General features: G+C 43.3%; 1 protein-coding gene across 3 annotated transcripts in view; it reads right to left on the reverse strand.

Annotated features, from left to right (window-relative positions):
• The window catches only part of LOC139952051 (harmonin-like), a 109,637-nt gene that overhangs the window by 80,607 nt on the left and 2,279 nt on the right, over positions 1–26,751 (reverse strand). For 2 of the 3 annotated variants that reach the window (XM_071950977.1, XM_071950978.1), the window contains exon 2: positions 17,852–17,919. The exons of the other annotated variant lie outside the window; for it this stretch is intronic. In XM_071950977.1, the coding sequence (XP_071807078.1) occupies positions 17,852–17,919 (68 nt within the window). The remainder of the gene's footprint in view (positions 1–17,851; positions 17,920–26,751) is intronic. 3 annotated transcript variants of the gene reach the window in all.

The raw sequence follows: 26,751 nt of genomic DNA on the forward strand, positions 1-26,751 counted from the left end.
CTCCAAAGAAAGGTCGACAAACTGCTTATCAAACTCCTTTTCTGCGTATTGAATGTCAAACTTGTCAAAACGATCGTCCAACTCTTTAAGACTCTCCTTGACCCGGTCGAGCTTGAGAGACAAGGAAAGGAAAGAAAACAGTACGGTTACCAAAACCTGTTTGGGGTAAAAGGAACCTGAGCGAAATATCTAAATCCACGTGCACTCCGGTACGCAAGACCAAAACTGACCTGAGTCATCTTTGCAGTCGTCTCTGTGATGTCATACTCCCCCAAACCGTTAAATGAACCTAACCTACTAGGTCTGACTGAGTTATACAATCATTGGAGAGAAAATACAAACTTTATCCCCTGACACTTGGTTTACAAACGATTACCCACCGAGGCAAGAACTCTCAGCAACTCCTCTACTCCTGCACCGCCAGCCTTGCTGATGTCGTTTACACCTCCATTTATGCTCAACCTGACAACCAGCGACGCTGGCCAACCAAATCCCCTCATACCCTTGAACATCAAATCAGATACTAGAAGCACTGGGTGTTGAGCGGCAAACGAACCTCCCTCGAAACCCGACTATCCGCAGGGAAACGACACTCACATGCCAAAAGCTCAAATCGAAGGCCCTCTGAGTTTTTACCATATCCTCGCCTTGACGGAAATATCAGGACGCCCGTCTGACCGAGTTCTGCTCTAGGCGAAAAGACCGTGTCGCAAAATACACTAAACGCGGCCAACAGGACCTTGGATGGTGGTGCTTCGGCACTACTATTGTCACCGACACACTCCCCATTCGATGAAAAGCTTGATCAGAGCTGGAATGAGCACAAAGGGAGGGAAAACATACAGCTGCTCACCCTGAGGGCATGACTGTGCAAACACGTTTATCCCTGACGAGCCTGGAACTGGGAATCTTCCTATCGGAACATTGGAGAGCAGTGTCGTGAGACCCCATGAAAACCCCGAACTTCCACCGAGCTCCCTTTGCAGGAAGTGCCACATCGACGCTGTAAGACGAGCGTCCGCTCTAGAAAGCTCCCTGTATGGAAAATCTGCCTGGTTCTCCCCACTTGGGACCCACTCCAACTTTAGGCCGAAATTAGCTTCTAGGAGAGACTTTGTGAATCTACCTGCACATCGACTCTTCTGTCCAAGAGTGTATATATTTCTGACAGTAAAACAAAATACAAAGCCAGTGCCTCTTTGTAACAGATGTCTGTTATAAATTGCACATTAGATGACCAATAAACGCCGAAGGTGATGGCGTTTTGACGGGGAAGCGACAAATACCCACCCCATTTATGATCAGAGGCATCCGACGCCAACCTTACTGTCACTGGTGCCGCTCTTTCCTCCATGGGATAGGCTCTGAAAATGAGTCGACAAAACGCCAAAAGATCACCTCATCGCGCACCGGTTGAGTTAAATGAACAGGTGTGACCTCATCCAACTCGACCATAAAGGAGCAACACTCCCAGACAAAAGGGAAGTAGCAATGAACACTAAAATGAAGCTTGGCATTTTCCGACAAAGTGCTGCATCTTTTTCAAAAGCACCGAACCTGCTTTCAACATGTCCTCCCTAACATGAGCGAATGAGCACTTCTTCTTATCCGGGATCCAGAAAGAAACCCTAGACCCAAATGCATCATCCATGAAACCGGCTGCAATTGGCTCTTCTTCAGGTTGATGAAGTATCCAAGTGACTGCATGTTAAAGACTACATACAACGCTCTAGCAGCCTTTTGACTCGAGTCGCTTATCGAGCCCTGCAAACAAACAAAACAAACATTCTGCTGTTAGGAACAAGACTTCCCCTCTCCACCACACTCTCCAATGAACCGTTTGACGATCCAAACTTCTGTGTGAATGCCCCTGTTTTTTAACCAGGTTGAGAGACAAAACCCAAGTGAGGAATATATGTAGGCACTGTTTTTGAAACCGAACGCGAGAGTAGTGTCAACAAAATAGAATCCCGCCCACTCGAAGCCACAGAAGGTCCTAGACCTCTCATTTAGAAGGCTTTGTTTGTATCCCTGAGCGTCGTCGATTCCCGAGAACTTTCCACCTCGACTAATCGATTCCACAGTATCCCCCAATGGAACTAATTTGAAAGGTGTATCCGTACACCAGATGTTTGGCCCCTTCATTGACAAAACTAGTCTGATTTGGGGAGGTTCGATGGTGAGCGCATTGACACACCTCGGCGGTTTCGTGCTTTTTACCGCCCCAAAAGCTCCACTGACCCTTCTACAAGGCGCTTCGAAATTGTCTCATTAATGAAAGGGGTGAATTCCTTGCAAATAGGGGCGTTAATAGAAAAGTACATGGGTGGAAGGATGGCCGAGTCAAAGGTTCTACCCCGGTATTTCCCTCTAAAGGGTTGGGAAAACTCAAACAAGTCTACGCCCTGACGCAACCATCGCCCTATCTGATGGCCGGCGTGAGGGCACTCAGTCAATATGTCATTCCACGCCTGGGGATAATCGTGCAGACCTTCCAGCTACAAAATAAATCTGGGTCTCGAAACCGCAGGGCTTGAAAATTAGGCCGGCAAACACCTGGAAGAACTTTAGCAGGACTTGGCTCTGATCCATCGGGGGGCCCTGCAACAACTCATGATATATCTACCCAGAAACACGAACCTCTGCGCCACCTTGCAGCCTGAGCTGCAACATGGTCAAAGGGGTAGCATGATGAGCGCTCCCACACATAATTCCCAATATCTTCAAGAACCGCCTATACTCCTAGGTTTAATAAAAAGAGAAACCGTTCAAAGCACAGCTTGTAAAACATTTTTTCCAACGGCCAATGACCGATCCATAAAGTATATAAAAAGGAAACAAAACTCGGACAATAAATAATGAATACATCTCACATAGAAATGTCATTTTTTAACTGCCAACCGCTCAAATTGTTTTATTTGACACACTAAACCACAACACTACAAAACGACTCGGTGTTCTACGTGCAACTTTTTTTTTTTTTTTTTTTTTTTTTTTTTCTTTCTTTTTAGTAAGTATGGGGCGAGCCATTCCTCGAACAAACCTGAATATCTAATGATTCCCCACTTTAGAACATGCACATAGAAAACCCAAATATCATCCCGCTCCCTTCCCCCGACGTACGTTGACTAAAAGTCCACCATGCCGAACCGGCTCAAGAAAACTTAGAGTATTTCCTTGCAGTCTCGATAAAAATTTACCCCTTTTTCGGCAACAGAAACAGACATCCGTGTCTCTCGGCACATACAACTGCTTCTCTTTGATGAACTCGGAGACGTAAAGAGACGTACTTACGAAGGAGAGCCATAACATAAGCTACGTTACGATCGTAGAGCCATAAAGCTACGTTACGATCGTAGAGCCATAACATAAGCTACGTTACGATCGTAGAGCCATAACATAAGCTACGTTACGATCGTAACCGGTCTCATGAAGCCTTGAGCATCTGAAGCCTGCCAGGTTTTGGACTTTTAAAGCCGACTTTGCCTGTATTGAACAAACGTGATACAAGTGCAAACAATCTGCCAAACCTCCTTTAAGAAGCTTCTTTTATTGAGCTCTAGTCTTATAGGACCCCATTAACTGCGCCAGTTTCCTATATTATGGTGCCAAAACCGCTATAAAGGCACTCCCCATTTAGAACTCTCTCAGACCATACTCAATGCATAACCGCAACGCCATTCAGACTAAGGGGTAACTGAGGGGGTACTCCCCCTGAGCCGTACCTATAAATACCGCCCTCCTACCAAGGCTAACTAAGGCCAAAGGCCAAACCAACAGAGGCACCAAACTTTCAGAGTGCACACCTCCAAGTCTATTTCCTAGGGCCTTCCCCTGCTGCCTGCCAAATCGAAAGTGTGGCATTCCCCGTTGCCTTTCCTTTTATTTCTAACTTTATAAGATACGAAAGTCCTGCTCCCCTACTAGCTAGCCTTTTTGGCCGGTAATCCACCCTTCCATTGACCATCATTCTGTCCTCACTATGTTACTCTTAAGGGATCGTAGCCACCCCATGTCTGTAAGATAACAACTTTGAATGGGTATAATTTCCGCTTTTTCGGAGCCTTCCCATAGTTCTTTGCCCTCCTTCTGCTATGTTGCTTGTTTGCTTATACATCTGACGAAGACCCGGTGTGGATTAAAGCTAAGGCCATCTCCCCTACTGGCTCTACACAAGTATATAAACTTATTTTGTACGTCTAAAAGCTTCAAATCATGATCTCTGGATGTAGGCACTCTCCAAATACTAGACCTCATTTTGCCTAGTAGAGATTTTCCAGCGTCCATTGGCCGAATAAACCAAAATACGCCTAAACCTAAGGGGGCACTCCCCGTTTTTCCCTAACTTCCAAGGCCCAAGCAAGGGGGACGCCCCAGTGCCGGCCAAGACCAAAAGAGAGGGGCACTCCCCGTTTAGAAACACCCATTTTCAGGGCTCATTACTCAGGGCACTCCCTCATTACGCAAGGCCTACCCAAGTGGGGCACTCGCCATCCAAAGCGTTTTTTTTTTTTTTTTTTTTTTATAGTATTTATTAATGGGATCACTCCCCGATGAAAAAACCCAAAGATGGTCACTCCCCATTTCAAACACCAAATTTTTTTTTCTCATTTTTTTTTTTTTTTTTTTTTTTTTTTCCCCGGGTTTATTACTTGGGGCTCTCCCCGATGAAAAGCTAAACAAGAAGATGGGCTATTCCGTCCCCAATTAAAACACCAATTTTTCTGGGTTCAATACTGGGGCACTCCCCGAAAGAAAGCTAAACAAAGATGGACACTCCCAATTAAAAACACCCGATTTTCCGGGTTCAATACTTGGTGCACTCCCCGAAGGAGCTAACCAAAGATGGGAACTCCCCATTTAAAACACCCATTTTCCGGGTGTATACTTGGGGCACTTCCGGATATAAAACTAACCAAAGATGGGCACTCCCCATTACATAAACGATTTTGTCGGGTTCATTACTTGGGGCACTCCCCAAAGGAAAACTATCCAAGGATGGGCAATCTTAAACACCCGATTTTCCGGGTTCAATCCTTGGGGCACTCCCAGAAGGAAATCATACCAAAGATGGGCACTCCCCATTTAAAACACACGATTTTCCGGGTTCAAAACTTGGGGCACTCCCCGAAGAAGATGGGCACTCCCCATTTCAAACACCCATTTTCCGTGTTCATACTTGGGGCACTCGCCGAAGGAAAACCAAAGATGGGCACTTCCCATCTTAAACACCCAATTTTCCGGGTTCAATCCTTGGGGCACTCCCAAAAGGAAAGCTAACCAAAGATGGGCACTACCCATTTAAAACACACAATTTTCCGGGTTCAATACTTGGGGCACTCCCCGAAGAAGATGGGCACTCCCCATTTCAAACACCCATTTTCCGGATTCATACTTGGGGCATTTCCGAACATAAAACTAAACAAACATAGGCACTCCCTGTAATGTCTTAATAGACTAACGAATTAAATCAACACTATTAAAAGCAATAATATACGAATTCAATCTCTGCATCAACATGTGCTTTATTCTCTGTTCCTCAGTTTTCCATTCTGCCTCTGTGTGACCTAACACGAGGTCAACTCATTTGCATAACCGAGTGTGATCACGTGAACACTACACTCCCCATTTAAAACACCCGATTTTTGGGGTTCATTACTTGGGGCGCTCCCCAAAGGAAAGCTAAACCAAAGATGGGCACTCCCCATTTAAAACGCACATTTTGGGTTCATACTCGGGGTATTTCCGGATCTAAAGCTAACCAGAGATGGGCCCTCCCCATTTTTTCTTTTCTTTCAGGTTCGTTACTTTGGGGCACTCCCCGATGTAAACCTAACCAACGATGGGCACTCCCCGTTTAAAACACCCATTTTCTTGGTTTATACTTGGGGCACTTCCCGATAGTGCATAAAGCAAACAAAGATGGGCACTCCCCATATTTACACCCAATTTTTCCGGTTTAATTATACTTGGTGCACTCCCCGAAGGAAAGCTAACCAAAGATGGGCACTCCCCCTTTTAAAACGGCCATTGTTTCGGGTTCATTACTTGGGGCACTCCCCGATGTAAAGCTAAACAAAATGGGCAATACCAATTTAAAACACCCACTTACTGTACCATGTTCATTACTATGGGGCACTACCCATGCCTTATGCAAGGCTCACCAAGGATAGGCACTCCCATTTAAATTACAAATGTTTTCCGGGTTTATCTAAAACATGGATGCAAAGCTAACCAAATAAAAGGGGGCTCTCCCCATTGGAGCACTGAACTCCGGACCATTATCTAGGGTACCGATCCGAAGCGCCGAATATTTCGGATCTCAAAAGCTCTGCAGTTTAGCCACAACAAGAAAAAAAATGTTCTACGGCAAAGAACAAAACCTGGCGCCAAGCACGGAATTTTTTAACTAACTAGCACGACCCTCAATGGTGCATAAAGTTATCTCAACACACCACCATCCTCGATGGTTCTCTCTACCCCGATAAAATCAATCTTGTATATCTGTGTGCGCGCTGGCGCTTGCACTTACACACATGTACCCACTCATGCGACACCCATGGGCCCGCAAGCAATCCACCGACCACCATGGACCCTTGATACCACCAAGAAACGTGCCATTGTTAACCTCTCAACGATTTTACAAAGGGTACCATTATGTCCCATACAAATGCACCCAAGCGCAAAAGGACTGGCCGCCATTGTGCCCGGCGGCAAGTGAAACACATGTTCCCTCACATGGGTCTAAATGGTCGAAAATAAGAAAATTTACCATTCCTTCCCGAAAGCATATACTATAGATACTACCTTGGTCCTAAGCCATCGACACCCACCCAGTGGTTTCACCATTGTCGTCCACTCCAGATTTCCCAATGGTAATTCAGGCATGAGGAATAAATCTTTTTAAAACTTTGGGACCTTCTGCCCAAAACGTCCATCCGGTGGACACCAGAATCGCGACTGACAAAGAGTCAGTCGCCCTCAACGCCCACAGCGGTGCAAATAGTGTTATTGGTCATTTCAAATTGGTTACAGGTGGTTCCTCTGATGTAAACCCAAGGGGTTGGGGGTGTCTGGCGGGCCCAATGCAGCAAACGTTAAATTGTCTGGTGGTTGATACTGCTGGTATTAAGAATAGTGTTTCAATAGGCACAATAGGTCATTTCAACTTGGTTTTAGATGGTTCCTCCGATGTTTAACCCTGGGGGTGGGGGTGTCTGTCAGGCCCATGCAGCCAAATTATGAATCTATGGCCACAACTTAAATAGCATACACCTTTTCAGCCCTACAGCTGATGTCATTATTATTGTATGGGCTCATAAAGTATGAAAAAAATAACACAACGACACGCGGCGGTCGTCCAGGGGCGGAGCTCCAAAAAGGGGAGGTTTTAGCATATTGTAGCGGAATATGCATTGCGTGCTAGAGGGAATTTCCCTTTTGCTGGGCGCTGGTGCGCGGGCTGCGGTCCGTGCATCAGATAGCGTTGCGGGTACCCCGCACGGGTATATAAGTGAGTCGCACGTGCTGACTCCGCGCTCTCTCCCAGTTGTTCATTGAGTGTCGCTGCTTGTGTTTCTGCTGCCGGCTGTGTTGCTGCTCGGGGCTGTTCGGTTTAATTGTCCAGGAGCAAGTTGTAGACCAAATTATTGCGTGGAAGTGCCGCCGGACTAGGGTGAGTAGCTGCACCTCGTAAATTAAATCAGTCCCGATGTCCATTCATGATTAATTAATAAGTTTTAGTTATTCTATAGATTGCCTCTCATTTAACAACCAATCAGCCTCAGCACCTAATTAGGAACCTCCAATCAACGCCTAGGAGCACCTACTCAGGGAACAGCTATTTATCCAATATAATAAACCAGTCACGGAAAGCCAACCGACCTGTATTACAACCACCTAATTAGGAACCTCAATTCAAGGCCTATATTAAACACCTATTAAAGAAACAGTTCATAATCTAATAAACCAGTCCAGACAAGGTATATGATCGGTGTAAGGTGCATAATCATGTAAGTGTCAGCCCCTGTATGGTGTGTGGTGTGTGCATGGTGATTAAGCTAGGCGCCTGGGGGTAGATTTCACCCGAAACAAGTCCGCCCCCACCGGTCTCTGTGGTAGCCGCTCATCCAGAGATCGAAGTCTCGAGGTACCCGGCGAGACACCGGGGTGAATCCGCTACAGATGGTGTCAGAAGTGGGATAGGCGCCGTAGTGTAACACCACAGGAAATTCATAAGTAACGCCTACGCCTAGAAGGCGCCAATCACAGAGCACAATCACCTATAGGAGACACAGCTATGAGTTTAATTGACTTTGACGAAGATGAATTGTCGGAAGTCCTGCAGAATAACGCCGATGATTCAAGCGGGGGTAGAGATGAAATAGAGAAGATAAAGGCAGAAATGCGTGAGCTGAAATTGCAAATGCAGCAGACGTTAAGAAGAGATTCGGGGTTCCAGACAAGTGATGCGTCGATGGTTAACCAGTGTAGTAACATACTACTATGGGAATGTCTACGCCTGCGTCTAGTTTGTATTTAGCGCCTACACCAAGGCCCCGCACCACGTTGCGTTCCACACCAGCGCCTCCGCCGACTCCTATCCTTCCACAGGCGGGATGGACGATGTCTTCGTCGAAAAGGAAGTTCATGGATTGCCTCGCGGGAGATGAGTTGCCGGCCTTGGAGCAACAAGGGAAAGAAGCATGCCGAAAGAGAAGCACGCACCCAGGAGCTTCAGTACATTCTGCTGAAAGAATAACGGCAGCTGTAGGCGACCCGTGTCTCCAGGCGAGGGCAACAGTTAAAAAGGTGACTGAGCCAGCAAAGAAAAACCTAGAGTTGGAAGTGACAAGACGGCCGAATATTGTGCCCGATAGGTTCAGTGGGAAGACCCCATGGCGAGACTACAAGCAACACTTCGAGGCCTGCAGATTGGCAAACTGGACAGACAATCAAGCCAAAGTTTTTCTTGCAGCAAGTTTGCAAGGGTCTGCAGTAAAGGTGTTAGGAAATCTGACAAGAGGTGGAAATCACGTCACCTACCAAGAGTTGGTGAGCTTTTTGGAAAAAAGGTTTGGGCCCGGGCAACTCGCCGAGAACCACCTAATGGAGTTGCGTCATAGGCGACAGGGGCAAAGGGAAACATTACAGGCACTTGGTCAGGCAATAAGGGAACTGGCAACATTAGCCTATCCAGAGATTGCAGAAGAAGGGAAAGACCGCCTAGCAAGAGGCCATTTTTCAGATGCAGTTGAGGACCAGGCCGTACGGGAAGGGATTTTCCGGGCGAGGCCAAGCACCCTCGATGAGGCAATAAGGGCAGCAATGGCGACAGAGAACTTTTTGAAAATAAAGGAGCAACGGACGGGCCGTAGACCGAGATACGCAAGAGTCCTCGGAGGTGAGGCAGAGGGTCCTCAGCCAGCGTTAGAAAAGATGTTCAGCGACATACACTGGAGAACAACCCGGGCCATACAAGAGGCGCAAGCTGAAACAAGGGCTTGGATGGCAGCCCAACTTACCCAAATAAAACCTATGGAGAGAGTTCAGAAAAGAGAAAACGAAGACAGTAACGCCTATCAAGGACGGCGACCTTTGGCTGACGTTGTGTGCTACAGGTGTCACAAGAAAGGCCACTACGCACGAGATTGTCAGCAGAAGAATACAGGTGAAAATCAACAGTCGGGAAACGACGTGCAGCCGGCTCAGAGGCCCGAGGGACGGCTGATGACAGGGGATGAGGGTCGAGATACCAAGACGCGCGCCCGGTAGTCATGGAGCACACCGAGACAACTACAGGTTTTCCAAAATTGAGCGCCAAAGAAGGCATGTATGTTCCTGCAATGGTCCGGGGGCAACATGCTAAACTGCTCGTTGACACGGGAGCAACCAACACGTTTCTGACATCTACATTATATTACAAGATTTCATCGGAGCAAAGGCCGCGCCTGACAACGGATGGAACACACATTAAAAATGCAGACGGGACAGTTATAGCAACACTAGGTAGCGCCTGGATGGAGGTGCAGGTGGGATTGACTACACATGCAGTTTATGTGACTTTTGGAACTTTGCCGAAAATGGATGGCATCCTGGGCATGGACTTTTTGCTACCGAATTGCGGAGCACTCAACTTCAAAACACTGCAGTTGTCGGTGAATGGTGAGCAGGTACAGTGCAGTGATGGGATGGGGTCACCCTTTTGTGCGAGAATCGTCGTGGGACGAACGGTTAGGGTGCCGCCTGGACATGAAGCAATTTTACAGGGGCGTGTGCAAAGCAAGGTGAAAGTCAACGGTATAGGGGTAATTGAGCCAGCTGACCGGAATGAAATTGCAGACAAGGGAATGCTTGTGGCACGGATGGTTGTGACAGCAGAACAGGGTGTTCTGCCAATCCGTGTGTTCAACCCGGGTAAAAGAGAATGTGTAGTCCGGAGAGGGACTATGGCTGGTTACCTTACACCTGTAGAGGCGGAAGAAATAGAAGAGACACAAGGTGCAAATGCACAGACGCCGGGATTCCAGGATGTTCCAGAGCACCTTTCAGACTTATTCGAAAGGTGTAAGAAGGAAGTTGACCCAAAATATCATGGAGATGTTGCACAACTTTTGCAGAAGAATCAAGATGTGTTCTCCAGAGGCGATTGGGACCTTGGTAGGACAGACCGAGTCAAGCATCACATCAATACGGGTGACGCAGCGCCTGTAAGACAACGACCAAGGAGATACTCACCAACAGAGCAAGAAGAGATAACACGACAGGTGCATAATCTACTTGAGGGTGGGCAGATAGAACCATCAGACAGCCCATGGGCTTCGAACGTGGTGTTGGTCAACAAGAAAGACGGGACAAAAAGGTTCTGTATTGACTATCGCCGCCTGAACTCTTTAACAATTAAGGACGCATACCCGATACCCCGTATAGACGATACACTGGACACCTTGGCAGGTGCCAAGTGGTTTTCAACGCTGGACCTAGCTGCAGGGTATTGGCAGGTAGAGCTTGACGACGAGGCTAAAAGGAAATCAGCATTTGTGGTCCGTGGGGGTCTTCACTGTTGGCGGGTAATGCTGTTTGGTCTATGCAATGCCCCCTCGACATTTGAGAGGTTAATGGAGCGGGTGTTGGCGGGCCTCCAATGGGATATGCTTCTCGTCTATCTTGATGACGTGATCATCTTTGCCAAAACTGTGGAAGAAGAACTAAAACGGCTTGAGGTGGTTTTTCAACGCCTTCGAGGTGCAGGTTTGAAGCTAAAGCCCAAAAAGTGTGAGCTTTTCAAGCAGCAGGTGTTGTACCTTGGGCATGTCGTATCAAGAGAAGGCATTGCAACTGATCCCGAGAAGATAAGAGTGGTACGGGACTGGCCAACACCAACAAGTGTGACCCAAGTGCAGAGTTTTATAGGACTGGCCTCCTATTACAGACGTTTTGTGAAGGGCTTCGCTGACATAGCCCGACCTCTTCATCGCTTGACCGAGAAAGGTAGAGAGTTTGATTGGGACGACAGTTGTGAAGAGGCGTTTCAGACGCTCAAGGGACTGCTACAGGAGGCACCTATACTTGCGTACCCCAACCCCGCACAAGACTACATCCTCGACACTGATGCAAGCAATGTGGGGATAGGCGCTGTGCTCTCGCAGTTGGTGGACGGGCAGGAAAGAGTTATCGCCTATGGGAGCAGGGCCCTGAGCAAACCTGAGAAAAACTACTGCGTGACACGCAAGGAGTTACTAGCAATTGTGGTCTTTTTGAAGCAATATCGACCCTATATTTATGGACGGAAGATCACAGTACGGACAGATCACGGTGCACTCCGCTGGCTGCTTAACTTTCGAGATCCATTGGGCCAGATAGCGCGTTGGATACAGACGCTGAGCGAGTATGATTATACCATAATTCACAGAGCAGGTCGCTCCCACGGGAATGCTGATGGTCTTTCACGTCGTCCGTGTACACAGTGTGGAATGACTGACAAAGACGAAATGACCAACACCTGCACAGGCGATGAGAACAAGGGAGCCGAGACAACTCCTACGGAAGGGCCAGCTGTTCGAATAGTGACGATAGAGCCAACCGTGACGCATGAGTCATGGAGACACGAGCAGAATGACGACCGCTCAATGGGTTGGATTCTAAAGGCAAAGATTGCCGGTACAGCAAGGCCAGCGTGGTCGGAAATGTCATCGAGTTCACCTTCTTTGAGGTCGTACTGGTTAGTGTGGGACCAATTAGAGATAAGGGGAGGACTTTTGTGTATGAGATGGGAGTCCGATGATGGCCTGCGAATAACGTATCAGGTCCTTGTGCCAAAACCACGCCGAGAGGAGGTAGTTGGTGAATTACATGGAGGACAGACAGGAGGGCACCTAGGTCAGAAGAAAACCTTAGCTAAGGTGCGGCAGAGATTTTACTTGTCTGGTGTAAATGCAGATGTGAGGTCCTTTGTCAGACAGTGTGACACCTGCGCCTCAAAGAAATCGCCTACTAAACGCAGACGGGCTCCGCTGCAGCAGTATGTTGTAGATGCACCAATGCGACGGATGGCATTGGACATCCTTGGGCCCCTCCCAGAGACAGAGCGAGGAAACAAGTATGTGTTAGTGGTAGGTGACTATTTCAGCAAATGGATAGAGGCGTACCCAATACCGGACAAGAAGGCGGAGACGGTAGCTCAAAAGTTGGTTATGGAATATGTGTGTAGATTTGGAGTCCCCGTTGAGCTACATTCGGATCAGGGGCGGAAATTTGAATCCCAGGTGTTTGGAGAGATGTGTAAGGTGTTAGGGATCCATAAGACTCGTACAACGCCTTACAACCCGAAATCTGACGGGATGATAGAACGTTTTAACAGGACATTGATCGGGATGGTTGCTGTGATGATAGAACCCCATTAGCGCCAGCGTAATTGGGATGAAAAGGTTGCACTTGCGACATTCGCCTACCGAGCAACGCCACATGAGTCTACGGGTGAGACACCCAACATGCTGATGCTAGGGAGAGAAGTGTTCCTACCACTAGATTTAACGACGAGATTTGATGCAGATGATGAGGAGGACGATATCGAAAGCGACTACGCCTACCGGTTGAGGGAAGGCATTCGTTTTGCTCACGATCGAGCCAGGGAGCATTTGAAACAAAGTGCAAGGCGGCAAAAGAAGTATTATGATCAAAAGACAAGCCCAACAACGTTGGAGACAGGGCAGTTTGTTTGGTTGCATAATTCAACGAAGAAGAAGGGACTGTCGCCTAAACTACAGCGAAGGTGGGAAGGCCCATATCTTATCCTGAAGAAGCTGTCTGAAGTCACCTTCAGAATTCAGAAAGAGCCAAGGGGTAAGAAGAAGGTTGTGCATTTTGACCGGCTAAAGCCTTATGTGGGACGAGAGCTGGTTGGTTGGGAAAGTTTGGAACCACCTGTGACACCTGTCCAAAGGCGTCGGGAAGAGCCACTGGTGGAGGAGGACGTTATCGGTGGGGTAGAGGAGAACCACGAGGACAGTGTAGTGTCGGAAACGCCGGAACCGATGGAATCGGTGCAGGAGAAAACAGAAACTGTAGACGACCAAGAGGAGGACCAAGTAGAAACACCTGCACCTAAACAGGGGAGAAGGAACCCACCTAGGCATCGCCGTAGGCATCAACGTTACCTATAACTTTGAGTAGAGGGCAGGGAAACCCGGGGAAGTCCTACCACTGAGGCGTCGTTGTGTGGGAGGAGAGTGTTAGAGTTGGGGCGTATACACCTTATATATTATTGAAGTTAGCAGTTATAAAATGAGAACTTACACGGAATTCTTTGTGTGTGTTTTGACAGGGAGTCATGGGGAAGGAGACACCAGTGAAGAAAGCGGTACCGAAGGACCTGGACGAAGTGGACACGGTCGATTGTCCAAAATGTCATGATGTGTTCCTACATAAGAGGAGTCTAGAGCGCCACTTGACAGTTGAGCACGGACCAAAGGTGTTTTATTGGTGTGGGAGGTGCGACCACAGGAACAACCGGCGTGACAACCTTCGGGCGCACTATCGGGATTGCCACTCGGCAGCAATTGAAGAAGTTGACCAGATACGAGCGGAGTCGTACGGGTCCAGAGAGAGGGCAAGGCATTCCAAGTGCGAGGGGACAAGCCGCCACCACAAGAGAAGTAAGTCAAGCCTTTCCGGGCAAAGAAGCCACCCCAGTCCTGCCAGTGAGAGGAAACGAGGCAGGGAGGACGCCGGTTCCGAGTTGAAGTCGTCAAAGGAACCACATGGTGGAAGAGCTTCTGCAACGGTGTCAAGGGCACCTGATGAGGTGCCGGCAGTTGACAGCAGTGGCCACAGGGACGCGCCTGTGAGCCAGGACCGCCAGGAGACTACTGCGACGGAGAGCGAGAACCCTGTGCCGATAGAAGTGTCGGAGCAGACCGTTGAGACGCAGGAGGCGGCAGAGATTGCGTTGTCGGCAACACCTACAAGGTGGGAGGAAGAGGATGTAGTCCCGCCAATCGGAACTCAACCAGTCCCAGAGATACCTGCTGGAAAGCCCAAGGGCATGCTGCGGATTATTCACCAGACGCAGGGAGGAGCAGCTACTGCAGAGGAACCTGTGGGGGTGCCTGTTGAAACACTACCAATGAGTAACACGCCATTTCAACTAGGACGACTTCTTCCCGGCCAGTTGGTGAGATGGAAAGAGACGAGAGAAAGTTATATCTACCGGTCCACGGACAACAAGATCATCAAAGGAGAAACAACGAGGGAGTTCGACGTGGTGTACATAAGACCCTGCAATAAGCCAAAGGACACCGAACCACCTGCACCGGGAGGACACCTGTGTAGGCTGGTCCGAGTGAATGGCGAGCAACCAGGGACGCCACTGGCATATGGCGAGATAGCGGATGCCATGGTTGGGAATGTACAGAGTGTCACCGAAACAACCACGCGGGAGGTTTTCAGCGAGGGGAGGAAAATCACCAAGGACAAGACCAAGCAAGTTTTCGGTTGCGCCTTCGAGGCAGGAGTGGCGATGTACAAGCCGAAGTAGAGACTTCCGGTTTTGGCACCTTGACAGGACTGTTTAAGTGTTTTTGCATTTTACCGTCTAGGGCCTACTTTGCGGAAGGTGTTGTTGTTTATAAAGACATATACCAGGGTGAAGGTTCACCTTTTTCGAGATGAAAACAGATATTTATTGTTTTATACAGAGTGTTATATAAAGTTTACGTAAGAACCATTTCTATTGTATAAGAAAAGAGAAATGTATTTTGTGCTTAAAGGCCTATTTAGGTCAGTTTTGTTTTTGGTTAACAAGTGTCAGCCCCTGTATGGTGTGTGGTGTGTGGGGAGGGGGTGTCCGGCAGGCCTAATGCAGCAGAAAATTTTTCTGGCGGTTGATATTTTTTACATATCCACTTGGTTTCATGTGGTACCTAGAATCTTTGATTCAGCCCATTATTTTGCCTCTTTGCTGGGGGTCCATGCGCCACAGGCAGCAGGGGGTCCCTGGCAGACATCCATATATCTGACTATGTCAGGTTATCGACTAAATGTTCCTGTACTCAAATATTGGTACCTCATTCCTTTAACCAAAGTGCCAGTCTGCCGGTCTTTAAGCTTAAAACGCTGAAAACACAGTCAATTTGAAGAGAAGGTGCTTAATTTTTTAGGGGGTCATCCTCTAAGATGAAAAAGATTTATGAGCAAAATCTAAGACGAAGTGAGTTGGCACGGAATTAATAGATAAAACACTTGACAAAGAAGGATGCAAATTTGTATTTATTCTTGATGGGCCACCTCAATTTTCGTCTTGTAAGAGGCACCTAGATGAGAAAATTGTACACTTACACAGGGCACCATAACAGGCCTAGGGCACCACATCAATCGCTGTGGGTGCTGATTTTTTTTGGTTATTTCCAGGCCCTGCACTTGTAAAATGTCACAATTTAGGCTGGTCCCTTATCATGACTTCATATTTGCATGTCTAAGACCCCAGTCAGAAACTTTAAAGACCTGCTTGAACGAAAATGTTAAGTCGTAAACTTTGCTGAATTTCACTTAAGGCATCTTCTTTGAAATATGGACCATTTTACAACCTCAAATGTCATTTTTCAAAAAAATAATTTTTGACCTTTTGAGATATTTCAAATAATTGTATACATATTAAGGTTTATTAAAATGTTCATACATGTATAAGGATAGAGCAGTTAATTTTAATTGTGTTGTGATCATTTTAAAAGTGTAGAGTCTGCAGCAGTAAAACCTGTGGTAATATATATTTAATTAAAAACTAGCTTAAGTAAATCACAAGGAACATTCATTGTTTACTATAATGAGGTCCAACAGATGTACTTTCAAATAAAATCAGTAAAAAATCAACAAAACACCAAACACAGAAAATATAAGCCTGACAGAGGAGGGCTTAAGGTTGACAGAAAAACAAAGCAAATATTGTCTGTAATTTTTTTTTTTTCTGGCACAAGACTACTGTAATTTCGCTGATTATTGCAGCCTATCATACCTAATATCTATCAAAAATAAAAACTTTGTCAAGCGTCCACTTTTTTTTTTTAGGTAAAAAACGTCAGTTTCGAACGTAATTTTTGACAGATTTTAAGTGACGATCGCCAATAAATGACAGATTTGCATGACGTTCCGGAAAATAGACGGACTTCATTGCAAAATGACGTTCCAGACTTTATTACCTTCGCGCAATCCACATCAAACGTACCTGAACGGAAGTTGATTTAGTTTCCAAAAACTAGCGTTCTGAAGAAAGTATTTCCGTTGTAAATCATCTGAAAGACGTTTTGGTTTTTCGTCTGGAGCTGTCCGATGGATTGTCGAATGGCAGTAAATGTTGACGTCATTTTGTTGACAGAATTATTTTGCCCGAGTATAAGATCGCGCAGAAAAACATGTGCTGATCGCGCAATCCGTAAAAACACTGAGGGTGCCTGACTACAAGCAGACGTTTGAGGGGGTACGTCTCGTGTCAAAGGTCAACTTACAGGCCGATCAGAAAATTCATGAACGTCGCGCGGAAGTAAATGACAGACAAGGAAAAATTACACCGCTGAAGATTTGAAAAACTGATTACTCTGATAATGTAGTTGACCAGGTATCGCAGCAATCATTGTCACAAAATAACCATTATTTAAACATGTTTTCTTTGTAGGTGTTTAAGGCAATTGTACAGCCATCCGTTGGAAAATTATAAATACTTACATTTGATTAAAGGGTGGCTGCAGTGCTTTTTTATTCATTTAAACCTGAAATATTTTTTTTGGATTTTTTTATTAAATGCGCAAGTATTTTTAAAATGGTTTTCACAAGAGATGAGGGGAACCCACCCCGCCCCTAAAAAGGAGCCTTCATTTGCATTAATGTGACCTCATGTCGGTAACCCGAGCCGCTGGGCCCCCTGGCTGTGTGCATATAGAGACATGTGCACTGTATGGCCTGGTACCTCTAGGTGCTTGTAGTTAGGGATCAGACTCTTTTTGCCGACGATATGTTTGAATTCCCGACGTGACGTCGATGGTGGGGGGGGGGGCAGTAACAATCCACAAAAGGGGGGCATGACTTATTGGCTAATTACTCAAGTCAGATATGTCGGGAATAAACAAAACACATTTCATTGATGTTCAATACATATATCAGAAATAAATGACAACAAAATTACTATTTTATTTGAATTCACTGCAGCATCCCTTTAAATGTCGGGATTCTAATCAAAACTTTTTATCACCCAGACCAACATGACTAAACTCAAGATGATCAAAATAGTCCACTCCAACTTATGACAAAAACATAGGCCCTGTCATGAAAACAAATGATAAATAAATACATTTATTGTACTCACGTCTGGTAGTCTCTTAAATACTGGAACAACAAGTCTCTTTCAGATTCAGCCTCAATCAACTCCTTTATCTTTAACACAAAATATTCATAAATACTTTGAATTTATAGGAAAAAGTTTTTGTTATATGGTGGACAAATTGTATGTGGTCATTGTTGAAGTTAAAGTGTCAGGAAGTGAATCGCAAAGAGCCCATCAAAATGTGAGAGTCACTTGGGGACCATGCCAGTGGTTGAATGATTTGACATTGACCCAGTTGTCTTGGTTTTGCCTGGAAACATTCTTTACAGGGACAGTTTATGCATTGTAAGGACAACATTTTTGGCAATCCTGTTTATATTGGGCCTATCCTATGTCTTTCTCACAATTCCCCTGGATTACAAACATTAATCATCTTGAAGATGATTCCCAGATATTGCTAAAATACAGATAAATTTGTCTTACTCTTTGCAAAGAAAAAACTTGAAGTGATTAGGAATGTTATGGGAAACAAGCTTGACAAAACTCTTCTTGTTTATTTTTGCACCCATTTATAAATATAAAAAAATGTCAAATGGTCTCATTAGTGTGGACAGACCCACCTCTGACACCAGGATTCTGTACAATCATGGAGGAAGGAAGAGAAGGAGCTCGAACGAAGGGACTTCAAAAGTCGAACCCGTGGTACCGCATCGTTTAACGACACCTCTAATCACTCACATACCTTACACAAACAATGGGCGACCTGGCGTGCGTGAATTTGCGCGTGCGCACTTGGTTCTTCGCCAAACTGTGGCGTCGTGTGTCGTATGGATATAATAGAGGAAAAACTACTTTTTTGAGACGCGATAACATTTTTTGACGCTACTGTACACCTTAACGATTAACACAATTGAATACCAACCACCCTCGTGTGCCTATACCCAAATTTTGATCCACCGCTATTGACCGGAAGATCACAAAAATTGTAAAAATATGCCATGATGTTTCAGCGAAACACCACAAACGGTAAATGAAAACGTGTATATTCACAATTCTTGTCTCCAATGAAAGCAACGGTGCAGAGCGGCGGTACCACACGTTCTGTACAAAGAGATCTAATCCTGCTCGTTAATCGGCCGTCCAGCTGGAGGTCTCCTATCTTTTTCCACAGGTCAGACAGGGGCATTGTCAGGGTATTCTTTTGTTACTCTGCGGTTTTGCGGGTCGTTCAAGCTCCTTCTCTTCCTTCCTCCATGGTAAAATTTAGAACATTTTGAAAAGAGACAATTCAATAGATCTTAGAGAGTATCAATTGTGCTTTTCTAAATGGGCAGTTCCATGGGGTCGAATGTACATTTCGCACACTTTAACAGTGTGTATGATTAAAGTAATATAAATAAATAAAAATTTATAAGGTAGTCATACAAATGTATAAGGTAGTCACTAAAGTTATTTTATCAAAAATTATTCATCCATATCTTTGGGTAGATGCAATTCGCCCAAAACACCATGGTGTTGGAAGTACTCAGAGAAATGCCTTTTTATGAAAACCAATATTTGTAGTACAAACTCTGTGATGTGTTTGAACTTTAATGCAATTTTTTCTTATTTATGGATTCATCAAACCTCTGTTAATAGGCCTACACTTCACGATAAGACATTTTTTTGTTATAAACTAATGATGTAATCTGCCAATTTGGTGTTGTATGATCAGATTATTTAAATCATTATTTGTTGAAAAAAAAGTGGTTTAATTGTCAAATTTTACCGCGTTTTGAGATCAATAGAAACAATGTGCACGTGTAATGCAACTTGTACTATGCATCCTTAAATGCATTGCTGTGGCAACCCAAATGGGCAAAAGGCCCCATGCAGTTTCAAAATGTTGCCTAATGAAAGATATGTCTGCAAAACAACATTTGGTCAAATACATTGTAGATTGGACTTGTATTTATCAAGTTTAAAGTTGTTGGTGGGTAACTGTTGCCAAGGTCAAAGGTCACCAAGAATGTTGGTGTTTATTTGATTCCATATTTTTTTGTCAAGGACCAACTTTGGAACCTCGCCAACATTTTACTTAATGAATCTAGGCCCTTAAAGAAGAGCTCTATCCTACTTGGGGGTAACCACCTGTACAGTAAACAACTATAGTGCAAAGTCAAGCTTTTCTGATATTTATTATTTAGTACCAAGCCTACATCCGTATGGACTGCAACTTAAGGGGTAACACTGTTTCAGCCCTAGGTGGCAACGGCCTCTGGAAAAAAACAATGGGAGACTTTGTGAAAGCTCTGCCACTAGAGGGCAGCAGACCTACCAGGTAAGGGTGCACAACTCCTATAGCAAACAATGGTAATATGCTAAAAATTCAAAAATACTCAAAAAATATTAAGAAGTCTCTCAGCCTCTTGAAAATTAAATCAGATACATTGTCATACAACTAAACTTCAGATTTCTTCTCATTTTTTTGGTAGGTCAGCATTTTGGAATTTTTGCTTATTACCCTAGAAGAAACACTCCCAAAACCTCATGCATACCGCTTGTTATCATTGGGGAACTCGTGTCCAGTACGTCCTGTTCCAGAACAGTTTGGTTTATGCTGGCATTGTGTTATGAGAAACAAAATACAGTTTGGCTAAATCTAAATACAAAATCAAAAACATGCAAAACACAAGGTATTTGCTGTCAGTGACCGTCACTCATGCTTCTCCTATTCCTAAGTTGTTGACATCACCTGGTGGAGAGCGCCCTCTCTTGGTGATTGGCAGATAGTCTAAAGTTTCCCATTATAGCCCACACCTTGAAGTGGCCTTGTGTGACTGGCGACTTGCATAAAAACATGATTGAAAATAGGGAGATTAAAAATTCACTATTTTGGTGTCGGAAAAGTAAGTTTCCTAAAACATTGAATCATAAAAAATTTGAAAGAAAAATTTACTTCCATCATTGTGCTGTTACTATAGACGACTTCAAACAGGTACAAAACCAAAACAATAATTAGGCAAAACACTATTTTTTGAGCCAATTTCACTATAGTTCAAGTATTTTTTCAGTTGAAAATTGCATCTGAGCCGCTGAAGATTTTTTAGTAACAGATTATATTTTATTAAAATTCATACAATAGCTACAAAATGATTTCTCATTTGCCACATTAGTGTCATTTTGAAATTTTGGCACTGAGGTTTACATTTCCATGGAAACTGCCCATAAACTTTAAAATTGTCTGTCCATATGGTTGAAATAGGGAGATTAAAAAGTTCACTGTTTTGGTGTCATGGGCACTTGTCTAAAATATTGAATCATAGAATTTTTTCAAAGAAATTTAATTACCTTTTTTTTCCAGCCTTGTGTAGTTACTATAGTAGGCCCTATTAGGCCTACATACTTCAAACAGGTACAAAACCAGGACAAACACATTTTAATCCAAGGGTAAAAACTCACACTAATTTTTCAGGCATTATTTTTGTGCCAATTTCACTATTTTTCAAGTATTTGTTCAATTGAAAATAACAGTTGAGCTGCTGAATATTTTTTAAGAACAAATTATATTTTAACTAGACATGTGTTGTTTGTAAATTACAAACAAACGGTGTTCGGTGTGTTTTTATAATTTGGTTGTAACCCTTTCCCGATCTGTTGGAAGCACTGTATACTCAGTACTTTTGCAAGTTTTGTAAAAAAACAAAAAAATGAAAACATAAAATAAAAACACTTAAAAAACAAATACTGCACCTTGCTTGTCAAGATTTGTAATAAAAGATCAAAATTGCAAATATTGTTAAAACAACATGATGACGTCATTTCGTGTTCAAGAAGTTAAGGTTCTTGACTTACAATACGCCAATTTTCACCTCAGGTGAACTTTTGGTTTTCGCTTTGAAAAGTGCACCTTTAAAGCAATACCACGTGAAACATGATGACCCCATCAAGCTAAGACGCCAAAGATATGTTGCTATTATGAAGGAGATTGATTGTATACCTTTTTGAAACACATGTTCTAAACTCTGACACAACATCTAGTACAAGTGTTTTTTAGATGTTGTTAATCTGCCGCTAGAGAGCACACTTATTTTTTTGGTGACTCGGATCAGTATTATTATTTTTTAATAAGACTTTTGCCAGACTTGTATTATGTGATTGTATAGCATCAAAAGGTGCACATTTCAACCTAAGAGCCATTAAATAACACTTGTTCAAAGCAAGTTACAGTCACTTCCGGTTAAGACAGATCAAAAGGTCAAGAAAAGGACACCAACATATCCATTTTTGTGAAGTTTGTAAAACCCTTTCGTATGATGTATCGATTGTCAAAATAGCTTAAAAATGTGGTTGAGGAAATATGAACTTATGAAGTATTGACGACTGAAGAGCAGACTAACTAACGGAATGGGAAATGTATGTTGAACGCATCGAACTCGGACTATACCGAAACTACATCACGCGCTATATGGGGACGGATTAGCACGTATGCAAACACTACACGTGTACGCTACTCGTGTTGAATGCGTAAAATCTTTACATACGACCAATGGGGACATTTTGTAGTTCTTTATGCATGAATTTGTGAATTTTCAACCTCGATTTTGAATCGAAAGACAAGATCAAAATGGGGTCATGTCTGTGAGGCGTTTACAGAGTTTTTAACGACCTTTCCGATGATGTATCGATTGTAAAAATCCATCATGTAGATCAAAAGTTACGATTTTTGAAATAATCAACTTTGAATACTTATAACTCAAAAACGGATGACATCATCATGACGTAACTTCAACGGTTTCTTCTCCTAATGAATATCTAACCATGTGTGAAGTTTTAAGTTCATACGAGTTTGGGAAAGGTGCTTTTGTAAGCGGACAAGGAACGCTGAGAAGACGAAGAAGAAGAACTAGACTTAATTTTTTGTCATAACAAAAACAAGGTGTTCGGCATCCTGGAGTACAAAAATACAAGCCTAGTGGAAATTACAAAGCGACAATTCCAAGAAGTAACGCATATTCAAAGCATTTTACATGCACTTCCGGTTTAGACAGGTCAAAAGTTCAAGAGAAGGTCAACAACATACCCATTTTTGTGAAGTACGTAAAGCCCTTTCATATGATGTATAGATTGTCAAAATAGCTTTTGTGGTTAAGGAAATAGGAGCTGATGAGTAATGACGACTGGAGAAGAGACTAACTAACTGGAAGAGAAATGTTTGTTGAATGTTGAAACGCCTTGAAAACAGACAACGTACGAAAAGCCCTTTCATATGATGTAGGCCTATATATTGTCTAAATAGCTATTGTGGTTGAGGACATACATGTAAGAACTTGTGAATAAGGACGACTGGAGAAGAGACTAACTAACCGGAAGGGAAATGTTTCTTGAAAACGCCTTGAAAACATACTATAAACGAAGCTATTTATATAAAAAAGTAAATAAAAAAGAAAGAAAAAAACATTAACTGACCAAGCGGATCTCCCATCCAAGTACAGAATGGGCCCGATGTTGCTTAACTTCAATGATCGGACGAGAACCATAGTAATCAACGCAGTATGGTCGTAGTCAAAACAAACAATGTGTTTTTGACGAAAATATTCAAAAAAATCCAATTTGAACCAGAAGACAAGGTAAAAATGGGGTCATGTCTGCGAGGCTTTTACAGAGTTTTTAACGACCTTTTCGATGATGCATCGATTGTAAGAATCCATCATGTAGATCAAAAGTTATGATTTTTTGAATTAATAAACTTTGAATTTTTATAACTCAAGAATGGATGACATCATCATGACGTAACTAAAACAGTATTCCACTCCTAATGCATATCTAACTATGTGCGAAGTTTCAAATTCATACGAACTTGGGAAGTGTGCTTTTGTTAGTTTTTGTCATACTGCCGTGAGTTCGGCGGGAGTGGTCGATCGATGTCACGTCACTGCTTCTCGGTGTTTGATCAAAACATGACCAATGTTCGTCTTTTTCTGCTGTTATTTTCTCACATAATTAACAGTCCCATGAATCACTGAAGTAGGTGGCCATCTCAGCGAAACTTCCCTTCAATTCAACATTGACCACTAAGCCATCAGAAGTGCAAAATTTGAACAATTTGACGCCGAAGATTGAAAGTAAATCGTTTTCGCAGCGTTCTGCCATGTGCCCAGCCAGCTCTATGCATATATGCCGCATGGCACAGAACTTGGCACCGCGCCACCAATGAAGGCCTATATAATGCACATGTCCATACACCAAAAAAACGTGTGACTGCATCGCGTACAATGTACACATAAAATCTCTAAGTAGTATGAAGAAAAAGAAAGAAAAAAACAAACAATAATAAGAGGTGTTCCGAGCTGATGGCCCGAACACCTAATAAAATATCGTACAAAAGAAGGGTTTTCAAGGTTTCCCTAAAATCGTGGCAAACCTTTTACCTCTCTGTGCACGATGTAAAATGTTTGTGGTTTGACTTTCCAAGTAAAGTCTCCTCTCCCTTGACCAAAACTAAGAAACATGTAAGGCTCCACTGGTTAGTTGCACTTGTAATTTTATGCAAAAAGTCTGGTGTTTTAGGCATTTCTACAATGTGAGAAATATATAAAGCCTCGTTCGCCCTGTGTAACTCGCCATATTGGAAGATTTACAAGTCTCAACCCTTAAGGGCGCTATTTATACATGAAAGTGGCAATGTGCACAATGGGGCACATATCTTACAGTTCCTCCCCACTAAATTTGAAAATTCAGAGTTATATATGCACATAATTTTTCATCATGAAAACCCTGTATAAATGAAGGCATGTTTAATTGTGACTTTGAGAATTGGAAAATAAACTGCAGACAAACAAACAATTGAATGTGTAAGTTGCCTGCTATGCTTCGACAATGGGAAACCATACAGGAAAAACTCAGAACGGAGACAAATGGGGACCAGTTGAAAATTTCTCTGTCCATCAAGTTTTAAAAAAAAATGTTTGCATACCTCTTATTTGAAACAAATAAGGTAATTAAGGCATCAGGGGTCGATTTCACAAAGAATTAAGGACTTGTCTTATCTCGACTCGAGTAAGGACGAGCATGGATTTAATGGAGGTATAATGGAGGTATAGATGGGACAAGTAATTCGTCCTAACCTAGGATTAATCTTATTAAAGGTCTGCATGGTACAGTGCAGGGTTGGGAATCGTCAGATTAGTCTTAAGTTAGGAAGAGTCATTGTGAAATCACTACCTCCATGGTGAAATCGACGGCTGTTGATAATATAGGCCTATAAAAAAAGTATATGGGTGAAAATTCACAAAGCCGCTATAACTACGTTCAATTTGGGTCAAAAATTCAAAATGATTCAGAAAAATCATTCCAACTCAGTCAGATAGTCCAATTGTTCCAATTTATTAATTGGGTATTGTCGGGGCTACAACTATTTCGAATATTTAGCAACACATACTTAAAGCTCAACAACTTGTAAACAGTAAGCAGTTAATATACGAAACAATAAGACCATTTTGAAAAACCTCTTCAATGTTAACTGCTAATGTTTTTACCACCTTGTTACAAATATGCTCTGCAACATTTTTGCCGAAATACGTACTATATATATGGCTGTTTTACGAAAAAATTATGTTATCTGCGTGAATTTCAGAGGTTTTTTTCATGACAAGCGCACATATTTTGAAGTGTAACTGAACAACAAAATGGAGGAAGGAATAGAAGGAGCTCGAACGAAGGGACATCAAAAGTCGAGCGTGCGGTACCGCGGTCGTTTAACAACACCTCGTAATCACCCACATACCTTATACAGACAATGGGCGAACTGGCGTATGTGCGTTTGCGCATGCGCACTTGGTTCTTCACTCAACCATGGTGTTGTATGTCGTATGGATATAATACAGAAAAAAACAACTTTTTTGAGACCTGATAAAAATTGTGTACACTTGTGCTCACCAAATCGAAAAACACAATTGAATACCAACCACCCTCGTGTGCTTATACCAAAATTTTGAACCACCGCTATGGACCGGAAAGTCACAAAAAATGAAAAAATATGCCATGTTTCAGTGAAACACCACAAATGGTAAATGAAAACGTGTGTATTCACAATTCTTGTCTCCAATGATTCAACTTTACACAAAGGCAACGGTGCAGAGCGGCAGTACCGCACGTTCTGCACAAAGAAATCTAATCCTGCTCGTTAATCGGCCGTCCAGCTGGAGGTCTCCTATCTTTTTCCACTGGTTAGACGGGGGCATTGTCAGGGTATTCTTTTGTTACTCTGCGGTTTTGTGGGTCGTTCGAGCTCCTTCTATTCCTTCCTCCATGCACATACTAACCTACTGATCATTCATACAATCATTGAAGTTTAGAGTGTATTTGGTTTAAAAGATACAATTTCTTTGGGTGCACAATTTCGGACATAACTTTGGACAATGTGGACATTTTGGACATTTAACTCTTTGTAGACATTACATAGTTTTACATGGATATATGACACTATGAGACACCTTTTTTGTATTTAACTGATGGCTTGGTACATAAATAATTGTAAATCATGATGTGGGATCTCTTTCTTTCAGTCATATCATTATATTATAGACATAACTTTGAAATTTATCATATTTAGGACATGTCCAATGTCCATTTTTGTGAGTACTCGGGGAAGTTATTTGAATAACTCTTATTGTAGCATCGCAGTTTGTTCAATACGAATCTAGACAGCAGATGGTCTACTATTACAAGATATTCCCCAAAAATAACATTAAGCTGCCTTACCTAATACAGATTACGGAGTGTAGCAAGTTAAAGGCCTTTTCAGTGAAACCATGTCAAAACCATCTTCAAAGTAAAAAGTAGGTAAAAAGACAACCAATTTAAACTCAAAAGACATTTTAACACCAAGTAACTGCCAATAACATCATATAATACAGACAAATTTAACTTGAACACAGTTTGTCTTTCATTTTGGTTGATCT

This window comes from Asterias amurensis, chromosome 20 (genome assembly GCF_032118995.1).
Source record: "Asterias amurensis chromosome 20, ASM3211899v1".
NCBI lineage: Eukaryota > Metazoa > Echinodermata > Asteroidea > Forcipulatida > Asteriidae > Asterias > Asterias amurensis.